The sequence below is a fragment of the Trypanosoma grayi genome, assembly GCF_000691245.1.
Source record: "Trypanosoma grayi strain ANR4 Tgr_2_V1, whole genome shotgun sequence".
Classification (NCBI taxonomy): domain Eukaryota; phylum Euglenozoa; class Kinetoplastea; order Trypanosomatida; family Trypanosomatidae; genus Trypanosoma; species Trypanosoma grayi.
In genome coordinates this window covers 19,658-35,628 of record NW_008825621.1, presented here as the reverse complement: position 1 = coordinate 35,628, position 15,971 = coordinate 19,658, and the positions used below count along the sequence as shown (strand labels likewise).

The 15,971-nt window shown below is 56.7% G+C and overlaps 6 protein-coding genes across 6 annotated transcripts; all 6 read left to right on the top strand.

The window, feature by feature from the left end:
* Positions 1 to 79: 79 nt before the first annotated feature.
* Positions 80 to 1,450, top strand: DQ04_00021120 (23S rRNA (cytosine1962-C5)-methyltransferase; the record flags this gene model as incomplete). The annotated part of the gene is made up of 1 exon (XM_009307874.1): positions 80 to 1,450. The coding sequence occupies one exon, from the start codon at positions 80 to 82 to the stop codon at positions 1,448 to 1,450; it is 1,371 nt and encodes a 456-aa protein (XP_009306149.1).
* Positions 1,451 to 1,668: 218 nt separating this feature from the next.
* DQ04_00021110 (hypothetical protein) lies at positions 1,669 to 4,869 on the top strand (the record flags this gene model as incomplete). Its single annotated transcript, XM_009307873.1, has 1 exon — positions 1,669 to 4,869. One exon carries the CDS (start codon positions 1,669 to 1,671, stop codon positions 4,867 to 4,869), a length of 3,201 nt encoding a protein of 1,066 aa, XP_009306148.1.
* A 197-nt stretch (positions 4,870 to 5,066) lies between these two features.
* Positions 5,067 to 7,838, top strand: DQ04_00021100 (putative ATP-dependent DEAD/H DNA helicase recQ family; the record flags this gene model as incomplete). Its single annotated transcript, XM_009307872.1, has 1 exon — positions 5,067 to 7,838. One exon carries the CDS (start codon positions 5,067 to 5,069, stop codon positions 7,836 to 7,838), a length of 2,772 nt encoding a protein of 923 aa, XP_009306147.1.
* A 144-nt stretch (positions 7,839 to 7,982) lies between these two features.
* DQ04_00021090 (phytanoyl-CoA dioxygenase) lies at positions 7,983 to 8,816 on the top strand (the record flags this gene model as incomplete). The annotated part of the gene is made up of 1 exon (XM_009307871.1): positions 7,983 to 8,816. The coding sequence occupies one exon, from the start codon at positions 7,983 to 7,985 to the stop codon at positions 8,814 to 8,816; it is 834 nt and encodes a 277-aa protein (XP_009306146.1).
* Positions 8,817 to 9,145: 329 nt separating this feature from the next.
* DQ04_00021080 (putative tubulin-tyrosine ligase-like protein) lies at positions 9,146 to 11,044 on the top strand (the record flags this gene model as incomplete). The annotated part of the gene is made up of 1 exon (XM_009307870.1): positions 9,146 to 11,044. One exon carries the CDS (start codon positions 9,146 to 9,148, stop codon positions 11,042 to 11,044), a length of 1,899 nt encoding a protein of 632 aa, XP_009306145.1.
* Positions 11,045 to 11,305: 261 nt separating this feature from the next.
* On the top strand, positions 11,306 to 15,880 carry DQ04_00021070 (hypothetical protein; the record flags this gene model as incomplete). Its single annotated transcript, XM_009307869.1, has 1 exon — positions 11,306 to 15,880. One exon carries the CDS (start codon positions 11,306 to 11,308, stop codon positions 15,878 to 15,880), a length of 4,575 nt encoding a protein of 1,524 aa, XP_009306144.1.
* Between the last annotated feature and the right edge of the window lie 91 nt (positions 15,881 to 15,971).

Sequence of the window (15,971 nt, the reverse complement as noted above, 5' to 3'; positions counted from 1 at the left end):
GTGTGTGTGTGTGTGTGTCTGCTCCTTACTTTTCTGAGACAACGCTGCTTTTCCTTCTCTTCGTCCCTGCACCGATTGAATGAAGTGGACGGGAAAACGCAACGACGGGGGAGGCGGCGTCGCAGAGGCGGCAATGTGGTCCAAAGTGTTCTCCCCGCTCCTGGCGAACCGACTGCGACCCGCGCAGACGTTCCCACAGCTGAAATTTCGCCCGCAGCAGCACCGCCCTCTCACCAACCAGCGCCGCTGCGCTGTTCCGCTGTCGTTGTTGGACCCGAACAGCCTCGACTTCGCCCGCCGTGAAATCGCTCCCGGAGATGTCGTGGAGCTGCGCGACTCCGAACACCACCGCCTGCTGGCACTGGGCTTCTATGAGCCGGCGCTGCTCCGCGTGGATGTCTTCCACGTCACACCGAAGGTCGTGTCGGAGCTTCCAATCATCAGCGAGGAGTTCTTCCTCCGCCGCGTTCGTGAGGCCTGGGAGCGGCGACGGCGTGCCTTTGGCCAGGCGGGGAGGGAGGGTAACAACGCCTACCGTGTGGTGAACGGCACCGTGGATGGTGTGCCGTCACTTTATGTCGACCTCTTCTCCTCCAGTTTCGCCCGCGTTGTGGCGACTTCGACCGGGGCCGAACGGCTCGTCCCGTGTGTTACGGAGATGCTGCGGCGCCAGGGCGCTGAGGAGGTGCTGCTCGACACGCCGTACCTGAAGGACCGCGAGAAACTCACACTTGTCCACCCCACGATTTCTCTGCCGGGAGAGTATGTGGAGAACGGCACAAGTCACCTGTGGGTGCCGTCGACGGAGTACCCCGCAACACGAAGTAATCGGTGGCTGGTTAACACAGCGCATCGCCGCACACGACGTTTGCTTCGAGACGTATGTCGAGGTAAGCGTGTTCTGTGTTTGAATGATCGCAGCGGAGCTGCTGCACTGAATGCCGTAATGTCAGCAAAGCAAGTCGTAGTTTCTGAAACAGATACTGCACTGCTTGACCGAGTCCGGGAGAACCTGGTGGCCAACCATGCCACGGCCGTCTTCAAAACGTGTGAGACCGTAGCTGCATCGCTTGAGGATCTCGATCTCCGCAAGCAGGACGTGGTTTGCTTGGAGCATCATCCCTACACTTTGTCATCTGCTGGGCAGTGGCAAACGGCCTTTATGAGCCTGTTGCAGCGGCGTATTTGTGGTGATGGGAGTGTGCTCTTTGTGGCACAAGAAACCGCGCCGCTTGGTATTACAGACCTCCTTCAGCAACAATCGTCTGACGCACGCGTTATGCCAGCCCTGCGCGATGAGATTTCGCAGGCTATTCGTGCTGCTGCTGGCAAGCACAAGTTAAGTACCCGACAAATCCGTGTCTTTGGGCCATCCATTGATCATCCGGTCCTTCCTTTGGATGACTCCCCGTGCTTCTCACAGGTGTTTCTCCTGGAGGGAAGTTCGTGATGCCCTTGATGATGGAAGAGGTATCTCTATTTATCCCGTGGGGAGTCGTAAGTGAAGGCCCCGAGGTTCCTCTCATCCTGTTTCTTTGTTGGATCCTTTCCTGTTTTTTTTTTCTTGTTTTTGCTTGGTTGTACTACTTGCAACCCTTGTTGTTGTTGTTGCTTGTTTCCTCTCTCGTTGTGTCCCACCTCATGCATCCTCTAGAATGGATCTGATGGATGGAAACGATATTCAGCGCTTCAGAATTAGATGGCCAGCATCCGTTTGACGCGATAAAGGTGCAAGTCTGCGATGTCGTTCGCCGACTCGACGCTGCGCTTGGGCGTCCACCGTTTCCCAATCCGTCCATTGAGCCGTGCCGCGCACTCGCCCGGACACTAGTCGCCATGCTGCGCCACGTGCACCAGAGGAATCGCATAGCAGCACTTTCGGCCTGCCCAGAGGTGAACATGACTCTCCCTGTGCTCTGCGCCTCTCTGACAGGCGGGTCGGAGGGACGCAGGCCGTGCCCAATGCTGATGGAACTTCTCCTCGAGGCACTCATGTACGTACATGCTGTTTCCGCATATCCGCTACATTCCACGTTGAAGGACGCGAAGGAAGTGTTGCCTCACTCACCTGTGACGTTTAGGTTCTTTGTTGTGACGGGCGCCATTGATGTGGACTCCATGCGTTCATTTTTCGGTATGCCGCCAGCTCCAACGACAGAGCAGCAGGAACGGAATCCTGCGACGAAAAGACGCCGAGTTACTGCGACAAAGAAGAATACAGAGTCTGAGAAGACAAGTGCTGCGGATGGTGAGGGGACGTTTGCCGTGCCAAGCGGCATGCTTACCGCCGCGTTTGACGTGATTCTTCCACCAGACTGCATGAAGGTGCTATTGTCACTATTCAACAGTACGAGTAAGTTTCAGCAGGCCGTAGGATGTGATAGTGAACTGGCTGCGCGTGTTCTTGGAGTGTATGGTGACCACCTCCTCCCAACCCTGCGTCCTACATCGTTGCTTCGCTGTCTGGACGTAGCTGTACTAGATTATTTTGTTGACGTTGTGCAGATGCACGGTGAGAATATGACGCTGCTCACGGAGTCTGTATTCATGCAGATCCCAATGGCGGAGTGGAACTCAGAGCGGCTTACCAATCTTATTCACTACTGTATAGGGCGGAAGGTGCGTCGCGAAGAGGCCTTTGCGAGCCTTGTGGTGTACGTATTTCTCTACAAGCTTCTAACAGCGTGGGAAACGCAAAGCTTGCCGTTGCTTTCTATTGAAGAGGAGGCACAATTGTGGATTGCATCGCTGCGGACGGCGCAAATGGTGCCGTTCAGTACAGGCACTACGCCAACAGTGGAGGAGGAGCGTCTTATCAAGCCGCTCAGCGTGCTTGCCGAGTGTGTCAGACGAAGGCACACAATAAGCACGGTAACGGCGGCAGCGGCAGCTGCTGCTGCTGCTTCCACAGAGGCGCATAAATCTGTTGGAGGCATTTTTCATATGCTTACTACCTCACTCGATGCGAAAGTGAATATGGCACCCACCACCGCGGCTGGGGGAGGAACAAAGAGGAAAAAGGGAGGGAAGAAGAACGTCAAGATTACTGTGCCACAGCAAGTTCAGCTGGCCTCGGTTGATTCAATGGACCACTACTGTAGGTGGATTGCCGAGTCCCTCTGCTTGGTATTGTGGCTGACGCCTCCTGTTGCAGGAATGGAGGACTCAGATGGTCCGTGGTGCATTGTGGAGTCCCTAGCCACTTTGCTTATTCCTTCTACAGAAATTGCTCTACAACGGACCCCACAAGCCTCCACGTGGGAAAGCTTCTTGAATTTCCTTCTGTCAGCTCTGTGCATGCACGCGTCAACGAGCACTACATCCTCCTTGGGACGGACGACCGCAGCGGCGCTTGTCGCTGCTGTACAGGCCACACACAGACTGGAGTGTTGCTGCATCCTTACGCAGCGCATGCCTGACGCCTACACAGCACTGTGGTGGCCGCTAAGTGGATACAGGGTCGTCATTGAGGCTTGGCTCAGTGGTTCTCCGAGTGTGGATCGTTTCTATGCACCTTTCCTATCAGCTTCTCCTACGGAGTGTGTCGGGCTTCTCCTTAGTATGATGGATGAGAATCGTCTCAGGGAATTGGTGTGTTTGTTGTTAGACGTAGAGCAGACCGCAATGATTCTTCTCCCTTCCCTGGAAAAGGCGGCACAGCAGAGAGATCCCAGCAATCCCGCATCAGTGGACGGCTTTACACGACTGCACGCTCAGCTCTGCTGCGCTTTTGAGAACCGTGCCAAGGTGGTGGCAGAGCAGCAGCAGAAAAAAGAGGAGAGCAAAAAGGCTCAGCTTCTTTCTGCCGTGTGGCAGAAGAAAGAGCTTATGGAAAAGGCCAACGCATTTGAGAGAGAGGCGCAGAAGTTTCGAGTAGCGAAGGAGGAAGAGCATGCACGCATCCAGCAGATAAGAGAAGATCGGCAACGAGAAAAGGAGCAACGACGCGAACGTGAGCGTCGTGAGTGGCAAGAACGAAGGCAGAAGGCTCTCGCTCTCATTCAAGAGATGGCGGAAAAGACAAGGGTGGAGCGGCTTGCTGAGCAGCGGGAGAAACTTCTGCAGTACCGCGAGCGGGTAGCCTCGCTCTCGCGCATGTCATCTTTTCTCGAGGGGCTGCAGGTGGCCCCGTCAAGGATCATGAGCCTTCTGGCCGCGCTGCGCCCATACCTGCATCGCATGACGCACGACGAGCTGCTGGAGTACGTGGTGACAGGCGACCGCGAGGTTCCCAGCGACATGCGCGCAGCCGATGATGCGCCTCTCGGCGAATGTACGAAGGAGCGAGCGGAGGAGACAGTTTATTTCAGTGATGAAGCCCCATCTTTCTGGGATGGCGTGATGCAGTTGGTCGCGAAACATTCGGGGGAAGCCATCGGCAATTCTCATGTTGAGGTGGAAAAGGAGGATGTGCCTTGCGTTCCTACCGGTGGCCCCTCCTTCCACAAGAGAGTGAGTGCGGCGCTTGATCTGTTTGACTACTCGGTGGGAGCCGATGCGTCGCTTCCCGATCCGCTGCCATCGGTGAACGTGCGCACTGCTTCTCGAATGCTTGGGCGGGAGGTGCTTGCAAACACCGGTTTTGTGAATGGACGCGAGGCACTGCTCGCGTGCCAGCAGCGTGGTCTCTGTGTCCTGCGCGATGGTGTGTGCACGCTCACCCGCTTGGGCTTCCGCTACCACTTCCCATTCCACGACCCGGATCTGGTGCTGGACGTCCAGCTTGAGCGTCGCCGTAGAGAGGCAAGGAGAAAGTTGGCGGAAATGCAGTTCCATGAGGCTGGCGGGGAAGAAGAAGAAGAGGATGAGGAGACCATGTCGTCCGACACAGATGGTGATGAGGTTCGCTTTACCGATGAGCCTGTTTGATAACGTGGGCCTCCTTTCCCCTGTCATGGTGGTAGCTGAGAGTAACCGTGAGCATACGTTAGAGGGAGCGAAGGGCAGCAGCGGCGGCGGCACCTGGCGTAACAGTTACTGTGCTCTAACTATCCTTCTGTCTTTTTTTCTGCTCCGCCCATACGCCTCTGCAGAAAGAATCTACCGCGAAGATTGGAGGAAAGATCATGCAGGACGGTGGTGAGGAATTGTTCTGTGACGATATTGCTAGCGACGCAGCCTCCGATGATCCCCCCACCGTGAGAAAAGAGGACAAGGATGAAGAGCCGAAGGCGGTGACAGATGATTATGATGACGTTGATGATAATGGTGATGATGAAGCCACGTGCGTCCCGTACTTGGCACCTCTGCGGCGATCGACATTCATTTCCACGCCTGCCGCATTGCCCACCGGTGTCAAGGTGGCGTGCGCAGGCAACGACGATGACGCAACCGCCACGGTGGCGAGCCCACAAGAGCTGCGGTGCGCCACGACGGACGACTCAGACGACGACAAGAGCATCCTGCAAGTTGGTCTGGAGGCCCTTCTTGGCGAGTGCGCGGCATCCAATACCGCCGGGGCGACATTGCCGATATGCAGCGCATTGCTGAAGAATCACCTCGGCGTAGCATCGGGCCAGTTCCGCCCCGGCCAGCAGGAGGTGGTGTCGTCAATCCTCCGCGGCTGCAACACGCTGGCGTTGTTCCCCACTGGTTGGGGCAAGACGCTCTGCTTCCAGTTTCCCATGCTTGTCCACCGTATGCTATTCGACGCCAAGCTCCAAGCGTGGGAACGGCAGCAGGGCGCGGAGGGAGACGTCGCGAAGACAACAGCGCCAGGGGCCCGCTTCGCCGTTGTTGTGTCGCCGCTACTGTCACTGATGACTGATCAAGCCTCGAGGATAGCGAGTGGTGGGGTTCTGCGTACGGCCATTCTCTCCTCCGGTACCTCGGCATCGCGTGAAAAGTCAATTCTGGATGATTTGGCATCCCCTTTGTGTGCCATTGACCTGCTCTTTGTGTCGCCGGAGCGCCTTGTTCGCCACGGTCAGCTCCGTAGTGTCCTGGCGAAGCATGTGGATCGCATCGCCTTTATCTGTGTGGATGAAGTACATTGTGTATCGCAGTGGGCGTATGACTTTCGCCCCTCCTTCATGTACCTGCACCGCGTGCTTTCGGACCTCGGAAGCGAGAGTGCTGATGCTACTGCCACAGCGGAAACAAAAAAGTCGCCACCATTCCTTTGCCTGACAGCAACGGCGGCGCCCCCTGTCATTTCTGACCTCCAGAAAACGTTTCGTATCGAGCGCACCGTCACGGTGCCGTATCGTCGTGACAATCTCAAGCTGGAGTCTGTCTGTCTCGTGGACGCCGGCTCCAAGAAGCCTCCCACACACCGCACACTGCAAGAGAAACTCTTGCAAGCGGTGCTGGAGCTGCCAAAGCCAATGCTGGTGTACGTCCAGACCCGCGTGGACGCGGAAGAGTTCGCCAAGTACCTCACAACAAAGCTGGGTGCCGCACAGAACGAACAGCTGGTAAATGATCGGAGCACCACATCTTCCAACATCTTTACAAGCGCCACACATGAGCAATTGCGTAAGAATGGTGGCGTTGGAGGAGTTGAGGGAGGTCGTATTGTTATTCGGAGTTATCACGCAGCTCTTGAACGTCATGTGCGGGCCAGGACACAGCAGCAGTTTATGCATAACAGCATTGATGTGTTGATCGCGACAGTGGCATTTGGAATGGGTATTGACAAACCCGATGTTCGCTCTGTGGTTCACACATCCGCGCCGAGCTCCCTCGAAAGCTACGTGCAGGAAACCGGTCGTGCGGGTCGTGACGGTGCGATATCGACGTGTCGTCTTCTTTACAGTCCATTCGACTTCTATACGCTGCGTTCTCGCGCCCTCTCATCCTTCATATCACCGGCGGAGATGTTGGCTGTCGTGCAACACATTCTCGGTAGCCCAACGACAAAGGTGGGGGAGAAGTTGACGATGGTTTCTGTGTCAAAGGCCGCTGAGGAATTGATTATGAGTGAGGAGACGGTCGAGACTATCCTCTTTTTGATCCTCACACAGGAGGACGGCGTGCTGCGTGAGTTGCGTGGAACGGCCCAAATGGGGTACCGCGTGACACACGCCGTTGCCGAAGTTGTTGCTGCTGCTTCTGCCACTGATGCTTCGGCGAAACGGAAGCGGGGGCGTGATGCATCGGCGCCGTCCGGCGTCAGTGGTGTCTTGGCGCAGCTGGAGGTGCTCGACGGGGTCTTCGAGCTGTGCCGGCAGAACAAGCGGATTGAGAACGTCGTGTCCGCCGCCAACACGCTGAACATGTCGCTGCAGGATTTTCAATTCAGGTTAAACGATCTTGTTGCAGGTGGGTTCGTATCGGTGCAGCGGATTTCTTCCGCGTATGTCGTTTCGCTGGGTGAGCAATTCGCAGAGGCCGCTGCGCCGTCCGGGCAGCAGGCGTTGGCGCAGCGGATGTGGCGCGCGCACCACATGCGCCTCGAGGCCATGACGCGTGCGCTTGAGGTGACCTTCGCGGTGCTGCAGAATCCCACGCATGACTCCATACAACAAGGCCTGGAGTGGGACGCGAGGCAAGAGACTGCTACCACCAGCCCTGCAATGAAATGGCAGCATCCGCCACGCGGTCTAACAAAGGTGGAGGCGGTGCAAATCGCGAACGACTTTGTGGAGAAGAATCGGCCGCGTATTCGCGGCGTGTACGAGGCTGCCCGGGCACTCCTTGGTGTTCTACCCAAAAGTTTGACAAGTCGAGGAAAGTACGCGGGTGAGCTGCCACTCAGCACGAGTTGGTACGTTGGCTCGCCGTACTTTGGTCTGCTGAGGGAGTTTGCGCTGGAGTGGCTGTTGAAGGTGCTTGCACCGCACAGACTGGACGAAGAGGTGGGTACGAGGAACATCAGTCTCTTGCCGACTGCTTAACTCCGCCCGTTTCGTTTTTTTTTTATTTTTGGTTGTTGTTGTTGTTTTGTGAAAGAGTTGGGGTGCGGTGCGAACGAAAATATATAAATGTCGGTGTGTCACCCTCTTTCTCTCCCTCCCGTTTGGTCTCAAAATAGCCGTGTTATGGGGGGAAAAAGGGGGGAAATGCCGTACACTGTTCCGCCCAAGGCGATTGCCGATTACCAACGAGATGGGGTCATTCTTCTCCGACAGATCCTCTCGCCGCAGCAGGTGAAGGAGCTGCAGAGCGGCATTGACTATAACATGGCACACCCAAGCCCGCTCGCCAGGATCGCTTCCAGTGATTCCGACACGGGGCGGTTCTTCGAGGACTTCTGCAACTGGCGCCGCATTCCCGAATATGCCCACATTGCGCAAAACCCGGACTTGAGCCACATTGCCGCTGTGTTGATGGGCAGCGTGGTGTCCCGCCTTTACTATGATCATACGCTGGTGAAGGAGCCCAAGACGCAACAACAAACGCCGTGGCACCAGGACCAGCCTTACTACAACATTGACGGAAAGCAAACCGTCAGCTTTTGGATTCCGGTGGATGAAGTTCAAGCCGACAGTGCCATGGAGTTTGTGAGTGGCACTCACAATGGTCCTTGGTTCATGCCACGCACCTTCAAGGAGAACAAGGCGAAGTGGTTTCCCGAAGGGAGTCTGGCGGAGTTGCCTGACATTGAGAAGCTCCGCGGAGAGCAGCGCATCCTTTCGTGGGAGGTGCGACCAGGCGATGCCGTGTGCTTCAACATGCTGACGCTGCATTCTGCAAAGGGCTCCAGAGGGATGCGGCGGGCCTTCTCTGTGCGATACGTTGGTGACGATGTTGTATACGCCCCTCGTCGGTGGGTTACGTCACCGCCGTTTTATGGGTTGGAGAAGGAGTTGTCAGCGGGTGCCCCACTTGATCACCCGATGTTCCCTGTGGTCTTCAGGCGCTCCCACGTTTAATGAGGTGATGTGAGTGATTCTTTTTTTTTTTGCTACTGATGAACTGCTATGCTGTTTTTTTCGATGTCTTTGTTGTTCGCTCTCCATGCTGTTTGTCGGCATTTTATGTTCGTCTTGCTTGTTTGTTAATGTCTTTTTTTTTTTGAGAGTTTTGTGGCTTGAAATATCTGCACCATGTCGTGCAGTTGCTGATGTGTAAGAAAATGGAATTGGGAAATTTGTTTTCATTAAAGGCCCCTCGTCTGTGAGGCCAAGATGCTCAACTCTCTTCCTGGCCCTCTTTGAACACGGTTCGCAAGGAATTCACTCTCGCTATCAAGGTGGACGGGATGCGGCGTTGCCAGAGGTTATGGGTGCTTCAAGCTGCCGCGGCACTGCATGCTGACACTGGACTTGAAGAAGGACAGCAGCAGAGACTTTCACCAGAGCAACCTGTTTATTTGAAGCCGAGTCGTAGTGGGCGGCGCAAGGCAAGTTTCCTATTTCCACGTATGCGTGGGGCTCTACCTGACTACGCAATTAGGGCACCGCCCCTCGGTTCCGCCGCACCACTTTTTCACATTACGTCCCCCTCGTGTGAGTATTATGCTCTTCGGCTGCCCTTCCTGAGGGCGGGATTTAAGCGTATTCCCATGCAGGCCAATACTTCCATTCCGAGCAACGTCCTGTGGGGGCGTTCCATGCGGCAGCAACCGATGCAGTCACATGCTTCCACATGTATCGTCTCTTCTTCTTCTTCGTTGTCGCGTGATGTGGATGGTGGTGGTGTAGAACTCCACAAGGCGTCGCTGTCCTCGACGCGTGCGAAGGAATTGGAGGAGTGTCTCTCCACCGCGCAGATGGTGTGCGCCCACCAGCGCTTCAACCATTTCCCGCGCAGTTACGGCAACATCGGCTGCAAGTGGGGACTGGCGGTACGACTGCAGTCTGTCGCGAATGCACTCGAGGCAGCAGGGGACAAGCAACAGCGCTACGGATTCTTGCCGCGCACCTGGGTGTACCCAGGGGAAAAACGGGCGATCATGAAAGCCATGGCGGCGGCCCCACCGACGCGGCGGTTTATTTGGAAGCCCGCTAGGGGAAGCTGCGGCCGCGGCATATTTACATGCATGGGTGGGGCGAAGAACGCGCGGTGCTGGGAGCGTGTGATGGAGGATATTGAAGCCCGCGCCTTGGGTGACGTGTCACTAGCAGGTGGTATGAGCCGCAAGTATGTTGTGCAAGAGTACATCGAAGATCCATTGCTGCTCGATGGTCGCAAGACGGACCTTCGCCTCTACGTGGCCGTTACGAGCTACGACCCACTGACCGTCTACCTACATGAGGAGGGTCTTGTACGCCTTGCGGCGCAGGAGTACAGCAATAGCGGCAGTGATGGTGGGACAATTTTCGATCCGTTTCGTGACCTGACAAATTACTCGGTTGGGAAGCGGTGGAATATGCGCAGCAGGTCGTCGCCCAACACGGAGGGTCCGGAAACCGACGTGGTCCCTGCTGCTGATGTGGCTTCGCCACCGCTGGTGCTCAAGAAGAGCTTGGCAGAGCTGTGGGCACACCTGGACAGCACGCACCCGCTGCCGCCGCGATCTATTCCCGCCGCGACACTTGCGAACGCCCCTCCACAGCGGCGCATGTCGCTGCGAGTGTGGGACGACATTGCGTGTGCGATCGTCAAGACGCTCCTTGCGGTTAAGGTGCCGCTGGCAGGTGCGGCGGGCAGTTTGCCATTCCCGAACGGATTCTTCGAGCTCTACGGATTCGACATGATGCTTGACGCGAAATTGAAGCCGTGGCTAATTGAGGTGAACACGCTGCCGTCGCTTGCCAGCACGTCCCCACTCGACTATGCCGTGAAGACGAACGTCGTTTCAGATCTTCTCAATCTTGCAATGATTGAGCCGTTCGAGCGACCCGCGTCGTGCTTCGGCACACTCGGCGACGACGTACTGCACCTTACTGGCCTGCTTGACCCGCTCACGAAGGAGGCAGCGGAGGCTGTGCATCGCTGGAGTGGCGTCACAAGTCGTGGCTGTCAGCAGTTGCGCGACCGCGAGGCAAAGGAGGAGTTGCGTCTTCGCCTGCAGGATGAGCTTGCGTACTGCCGCGGCTTCAAACGCATCTTTCCACCTCTGCTCAGTTCGCATAGACTTCCACTGATGAGTGAGGTTGACGCCATCTCCCAACACATTTGTTTGACCAAATCCGACGTTTGGGCGTTGGAGGCGTAAACACGGGAGGCTGTAGTGACGCTTTGCACTGCGTTGGATCATAACGCTCGGATATAATTTAGTGTTGTTCAGATGCATTTCGCGGCTGTTCTTTTTAACATGAGTACAAGGACGGAATGTGGTGGGAACGTGGTGTGTGTGTGCGCGCAGCGATACTGCTTTTCCCTGATACATGCACGCGCCTTAGAGCACCGCCTTTTTTGCTTTGTGTCGTTTCTATCTGTGCTTGCACACATATCGACTGGAGAAGGAAGGAAGGAAATGGACGACCACCCCCCACCGCTGAGGCCCTTGTCAGAGCTCCCGGAGGCGGAGGCGGCGGCGCTCCTCGCGGAGTACGGCACCAGCGGACCGTACGATGATCTTCTTAGCTTCCCTGCCGTCTCGAACTGCGTCTTTGAATACGGCGGCAGAGACGTCTTCCTCACCGGCGCCGGCCCCGACGACGGTGACGATGATGATGATAACAAAAACGCAACGGGATTTGGCCGCAACAGCACCGACGGTGTGGACTCCACATGGCCCCTCGAGTGTCTTCTGTTGCGCCACACGAAACTCCTCTCGTCTACAACTGCGGTTCCCCTCTGGGATGGCGTGAAAAAAGTGCTGAACGGCGAAGAGGGCCATGCTTTGGCTGTCCACCGTGACGCGCCGTCGACAAAGACCGTAGAAGATGCAGTGGAAAAAGCAGGCGATCTCCTCCTTCCAGACGTTTTCCCAGATGACGGGAGTAACGAGGGTCTCTTCAACACTATAGACAGTATGTTGCGTGAGGCGGATGTGGTGCTGGCGAGGCGCAAGCCGTACGTCGACCCCATGAGCGAGGCCGCACTCCTGGAGAGGCAGCGCGCTGTCGAGGAGGAGGAGCGATGTTGGCCCCCTATCCACAACGACGCTGGTGATGGTGCAGCCGCTGATCTGACAGAGGGTAACAGTGACTCGGAAGAAGAAGAGGCCAGGGAAAAGGGACTTGGCGATGGAGAAGCAACCAGTCTTTTTGCATATGAATTTGGTCCGACAGCGGAAGAGGTGCAGACTCTTCGCGAGTGGGATGAGGCGGTGGCGCGCTGCGAGCGGCAAAACGAGGCCCTAGCAAGCGCTGCAGTGCACCTCGAGACACCCGATATCGCACTTGGCGCCGAGCAACAAAGTGCTGCTGCTGCGACAGTGGCTCCTCTAATGCTTCCGCTTCAGCTGGAGGAAGGTGAGGCCGCTGAAACAGTAGAAGCGACAACGGTGGTCGCCACTACGCAGCCCTCATGGGTGGACCAGCACGAAGCAATTCTGCAGTCGATTCAGACGATGGAGGTACGAGACAGTGAGGTGCAGGCGGTTGCAAGCCAAAGGCTGCTGCAGATGAAGCAGGAGAACCGCCGACCTCGTCGCATACCACCCGGGCAGCTGGTGCTCGATGGTTTCGTAGCGCGTGTGGACGTTCTGCTGCCACCATGCGAAGTGGAAGTGGAACTGCGGACCGCAGTCGCTCTGGAGACTGAGGACGATACAGCGGCGGCAGCAGCAGCAGCAGGAGATGGAGTGAGTGTTGGTGCTGAGAAGTCTTTGCTGGCGGCGGTGGCATCTGCGAGGGAAACTACAAAGGTTTCCAGTGTGGAGCAGATACAAAAAAAAGCTGAACGGGAAATTTTTCTCGTGCGTCGCGAGGCGTATGAAGCACGGTGCATGCAGGAAGAAGATACGAAAGCCAGTTACGAGTTACAGTGGCGCGAGGAAAAAACGAGACGTATTCAAGAAGCCATTGCAGATTGCGTTCTCAGGGAAGACGCAGCGTATCGCTGCATCCTAGCGGAGGAGCTCGCTGAACACCAGGAACTCTGCAAGCTAGAACACCAGCAGGACTGCCTGCTAAAGGAGATTGAGTTCCAACGAAAGGCTCATGCTACTGCCCAGATTGTATGTGGCATTCTGGAGGAGCATGCACGCATTCGGCGTGTCATCATCGCAACAGAGGAGGAAGATGCAAAGGAGTTGGTGCGGGCAGAGCAGGAGGCACTCCAGTTGCTTCTGCGCAGCCGGAAGCAGCTGATGGCACAAATTTCTAGCTGTGTGGAGCAATGGGACACCGCCATGGAGGTGAAAGGTCGCGGCAGTCAGGCTCCTCCAGCTCAGGGGGATGTGTCGCTAGCAACTGCAGCGGCCTGGCAACGTCTGGCAGAAGTCCGGCATTCCAATCCGTCACTGGCGTGCAGTGTTGTCTTGCCAATTTCCAGCATGTCTCGCTTGCAGGCGTTGCTGCAGGAGGAGCGTCATGGGACCGCGTGGCGGAGGGATTGCAAGCAGATTATTGCCGACACTGCCGGCTCTCTCGCGGCGTTTGCGCATAGCGTTGCCAAGTGCGCCGGGAAAGCGGCCCCCATGCCCGGTAGTCGTCCAGGGACGGCAACTACTGTTTCCGGTACTGCCGCTTCCTCTGCCTCTTCTTCCACGCCGCAGAATGATGCGTTGTCGTCCTCAACTAATGACGCTTTTATTCGCCTGGACGCAAAGCTTGCCAAGCAGCTGCAGCCGCTCGTCTTCGGCGTTGCGAAGGCGGGCATGCGGGAAGTGGCGCAGCAGTGCCATACCGTTTCCTTCGCGCTGGAGCAGATTGCCTCAATTGACTTCGCCAGTCTCGCCACGCTGGAAGTGCGCACAGACGCCGCCGCTGAGTCTCGTGTAGGCAGGCGCGCCACACCCGCAGCGCCTTTTGTGCGGGAACTTGATCTTGGTGGCAACGCACTGCATGTGCTGCCGCTTGACGATCTTCTGCGCGTGTTCCCGTCACTCCGCAGCCTCAACATGAGCGATAATGGCTTGAAGAGTTTGACGTGCCGAGCTGCATCGATGCGTGGAGTATCGGAGGCGCACGTGCACTCCGTTGCACAGGCGGCGTGCGTATCGCGTCTGGATGTCTCGCTGAACGCACTGAGCAGCGTCGAGGCGATCGGTAAGCTTCTTTCGTACAACCTGCACACACTTGTGATGTACGCAAATCAGATCGAGTCATTGTTGCCATTGGCCTCGTGTGAGAGTTTGGTGTGCCTCGAGGCGAGCCGCAATAATGTCACTTCGCTTGCAGAACTTCAGCAGCTTCGTCTCTTGCAGACGCTTGACCTGAGTGAAAACGGTATCACAAACTTGGACGCCCTGGCACAGCACGTGTTGCTTCAAAACTTGTATCTGTCGCGGAATCAAATCCAGACGCTACCAAGAGTGCTGTCACTTGGGTTCTTGCGCCAACTTTTCATGAACGAAAACCGTCTCGAGGAGTTGCCTGGTGAATGCTTCCGCTGGCTTCCTCTGTTGTCGGTGCTGCATGTGGAGAACAATAGACTGCGCGATTTGTCGGGACTGGCTCACTGTCCACGGCTGACCAACGTCAGTGTCGCCTTCAACCAGCTGCAGCAAGTGGAGGACCTTCAGCCGCTGGCGGCATGCAAGAAGCTGCAAACACTTTACGTCAGCGAGAATCCGTTTGCACGTGGCGATCATGAGGCCGGCACCGATGATCAATCCGACAAAAATGGAAACGGCAACAGTGGTCGTATGCCAGAAAAAGTGAGACGGGCTTTGCTCGCCTGGTTTCCACGTCTGATCGAGCTTAACAATGAAAAGGTGGAGGAAACCGATCGGCGGGATGCTACGCGGGCTGAAACAGTAAGCCTTCGGTCCTTTTGTGCGGCTCGCGAGTTGCTGCGGCAACACAACGAAAGCGCTCTTCACGGAACAAGGTATTGGCCCTCCTGTTCAACGCCTGAGGATGTACGAGGATTCTACGGTGCGGTTGAATGCTACAGTCGTTATGCGAGCCCGATGCGTGCCCAGAAGGAAATGTTTGCTGCCCTAACAAGTGACGTGGTACTGACAAGCATTCAGACGGAGCAGGACGTTCTCGCTACGGTCCGTCGGCGGCGTCAACATGATGCAGTGCACATTGAAGACGAGCTACGGCAGCGTCTGCGCGAATCGAAGCAGCGCCTCAACCCAGTGGTGCACCGCCTCTCGGACAAAGTGGAGGAACGCAACCGGCGCGATACGATGCTCACTCTGCAGCGACACCTCACAGCGATGCAGACAATACCGCGCGTGCAGGCCAACATTCACACCCGCCCCGCTCTCTACCACGAGCGGGCGCAGGCGCACAGAGAAGCACAAGCGAAAGTGGTTCTCTGTGACTGGCTCTACCTCAGAATGCTCGGAAGGCGGGCGAAAAAGGAGCTCGCGGTTCGAAGAGCGGCACAACTGAAGCGCTACGAGGTGGCCGCTCGTATTATTCAGCCAGTGTGGCGTGGCGCCGCGCTCCGCTCACGTCTCAAGCGTATTCTGCACCCCGCTGGCGACGACGACGACGACGACGACGGACAATTCGCGCACGTTTCGGTGGACTTCCTCCTTGAAGGCACGGAGGCGGTCGACGGCGACGGTGGGGTCGGCGCGGTGCTGCAGACTGTGCTGCAGGCGCACGGGGCGCCGCCGAATTTCCCGGCGGTGTTATCCTCTGCAAGAACAGGTCTGCAGCAGCCACAACAGATGGGGCTTCGGCCAAGTTCAGCCGCACCTGGTCCGTTGCGTTGCAGCAGTAGCAGCGGAGACTCCAAGATGCGGCGTCCGGAGAGTCAGCCGCAGAGTCTGCAGGTGACGCAGCAGCAGTCACCACCACCACCACCGCCGTCGCTCTCGTCTTCATCGCGTTTGGATGATGAGTGGGGAGCGCTTGTGAGCTCGCAGCTGCGCAAGCGGCAGAAGAAGATGGATCGTGCCCAACGCGAGAACATGCAACGTGAGTTTATGAAGGACCCTTTGAAGGTGAAGCGTGCGCTTAAGAGTGGGGATGCGTAAAGGGGGGGGGTCAACGTGGATATACGGCGCTAATGTCCCTTGGTGCTTCATATGTGAAGAAGAACTAGTGGTGTGTAGAGGGTTTACTGTG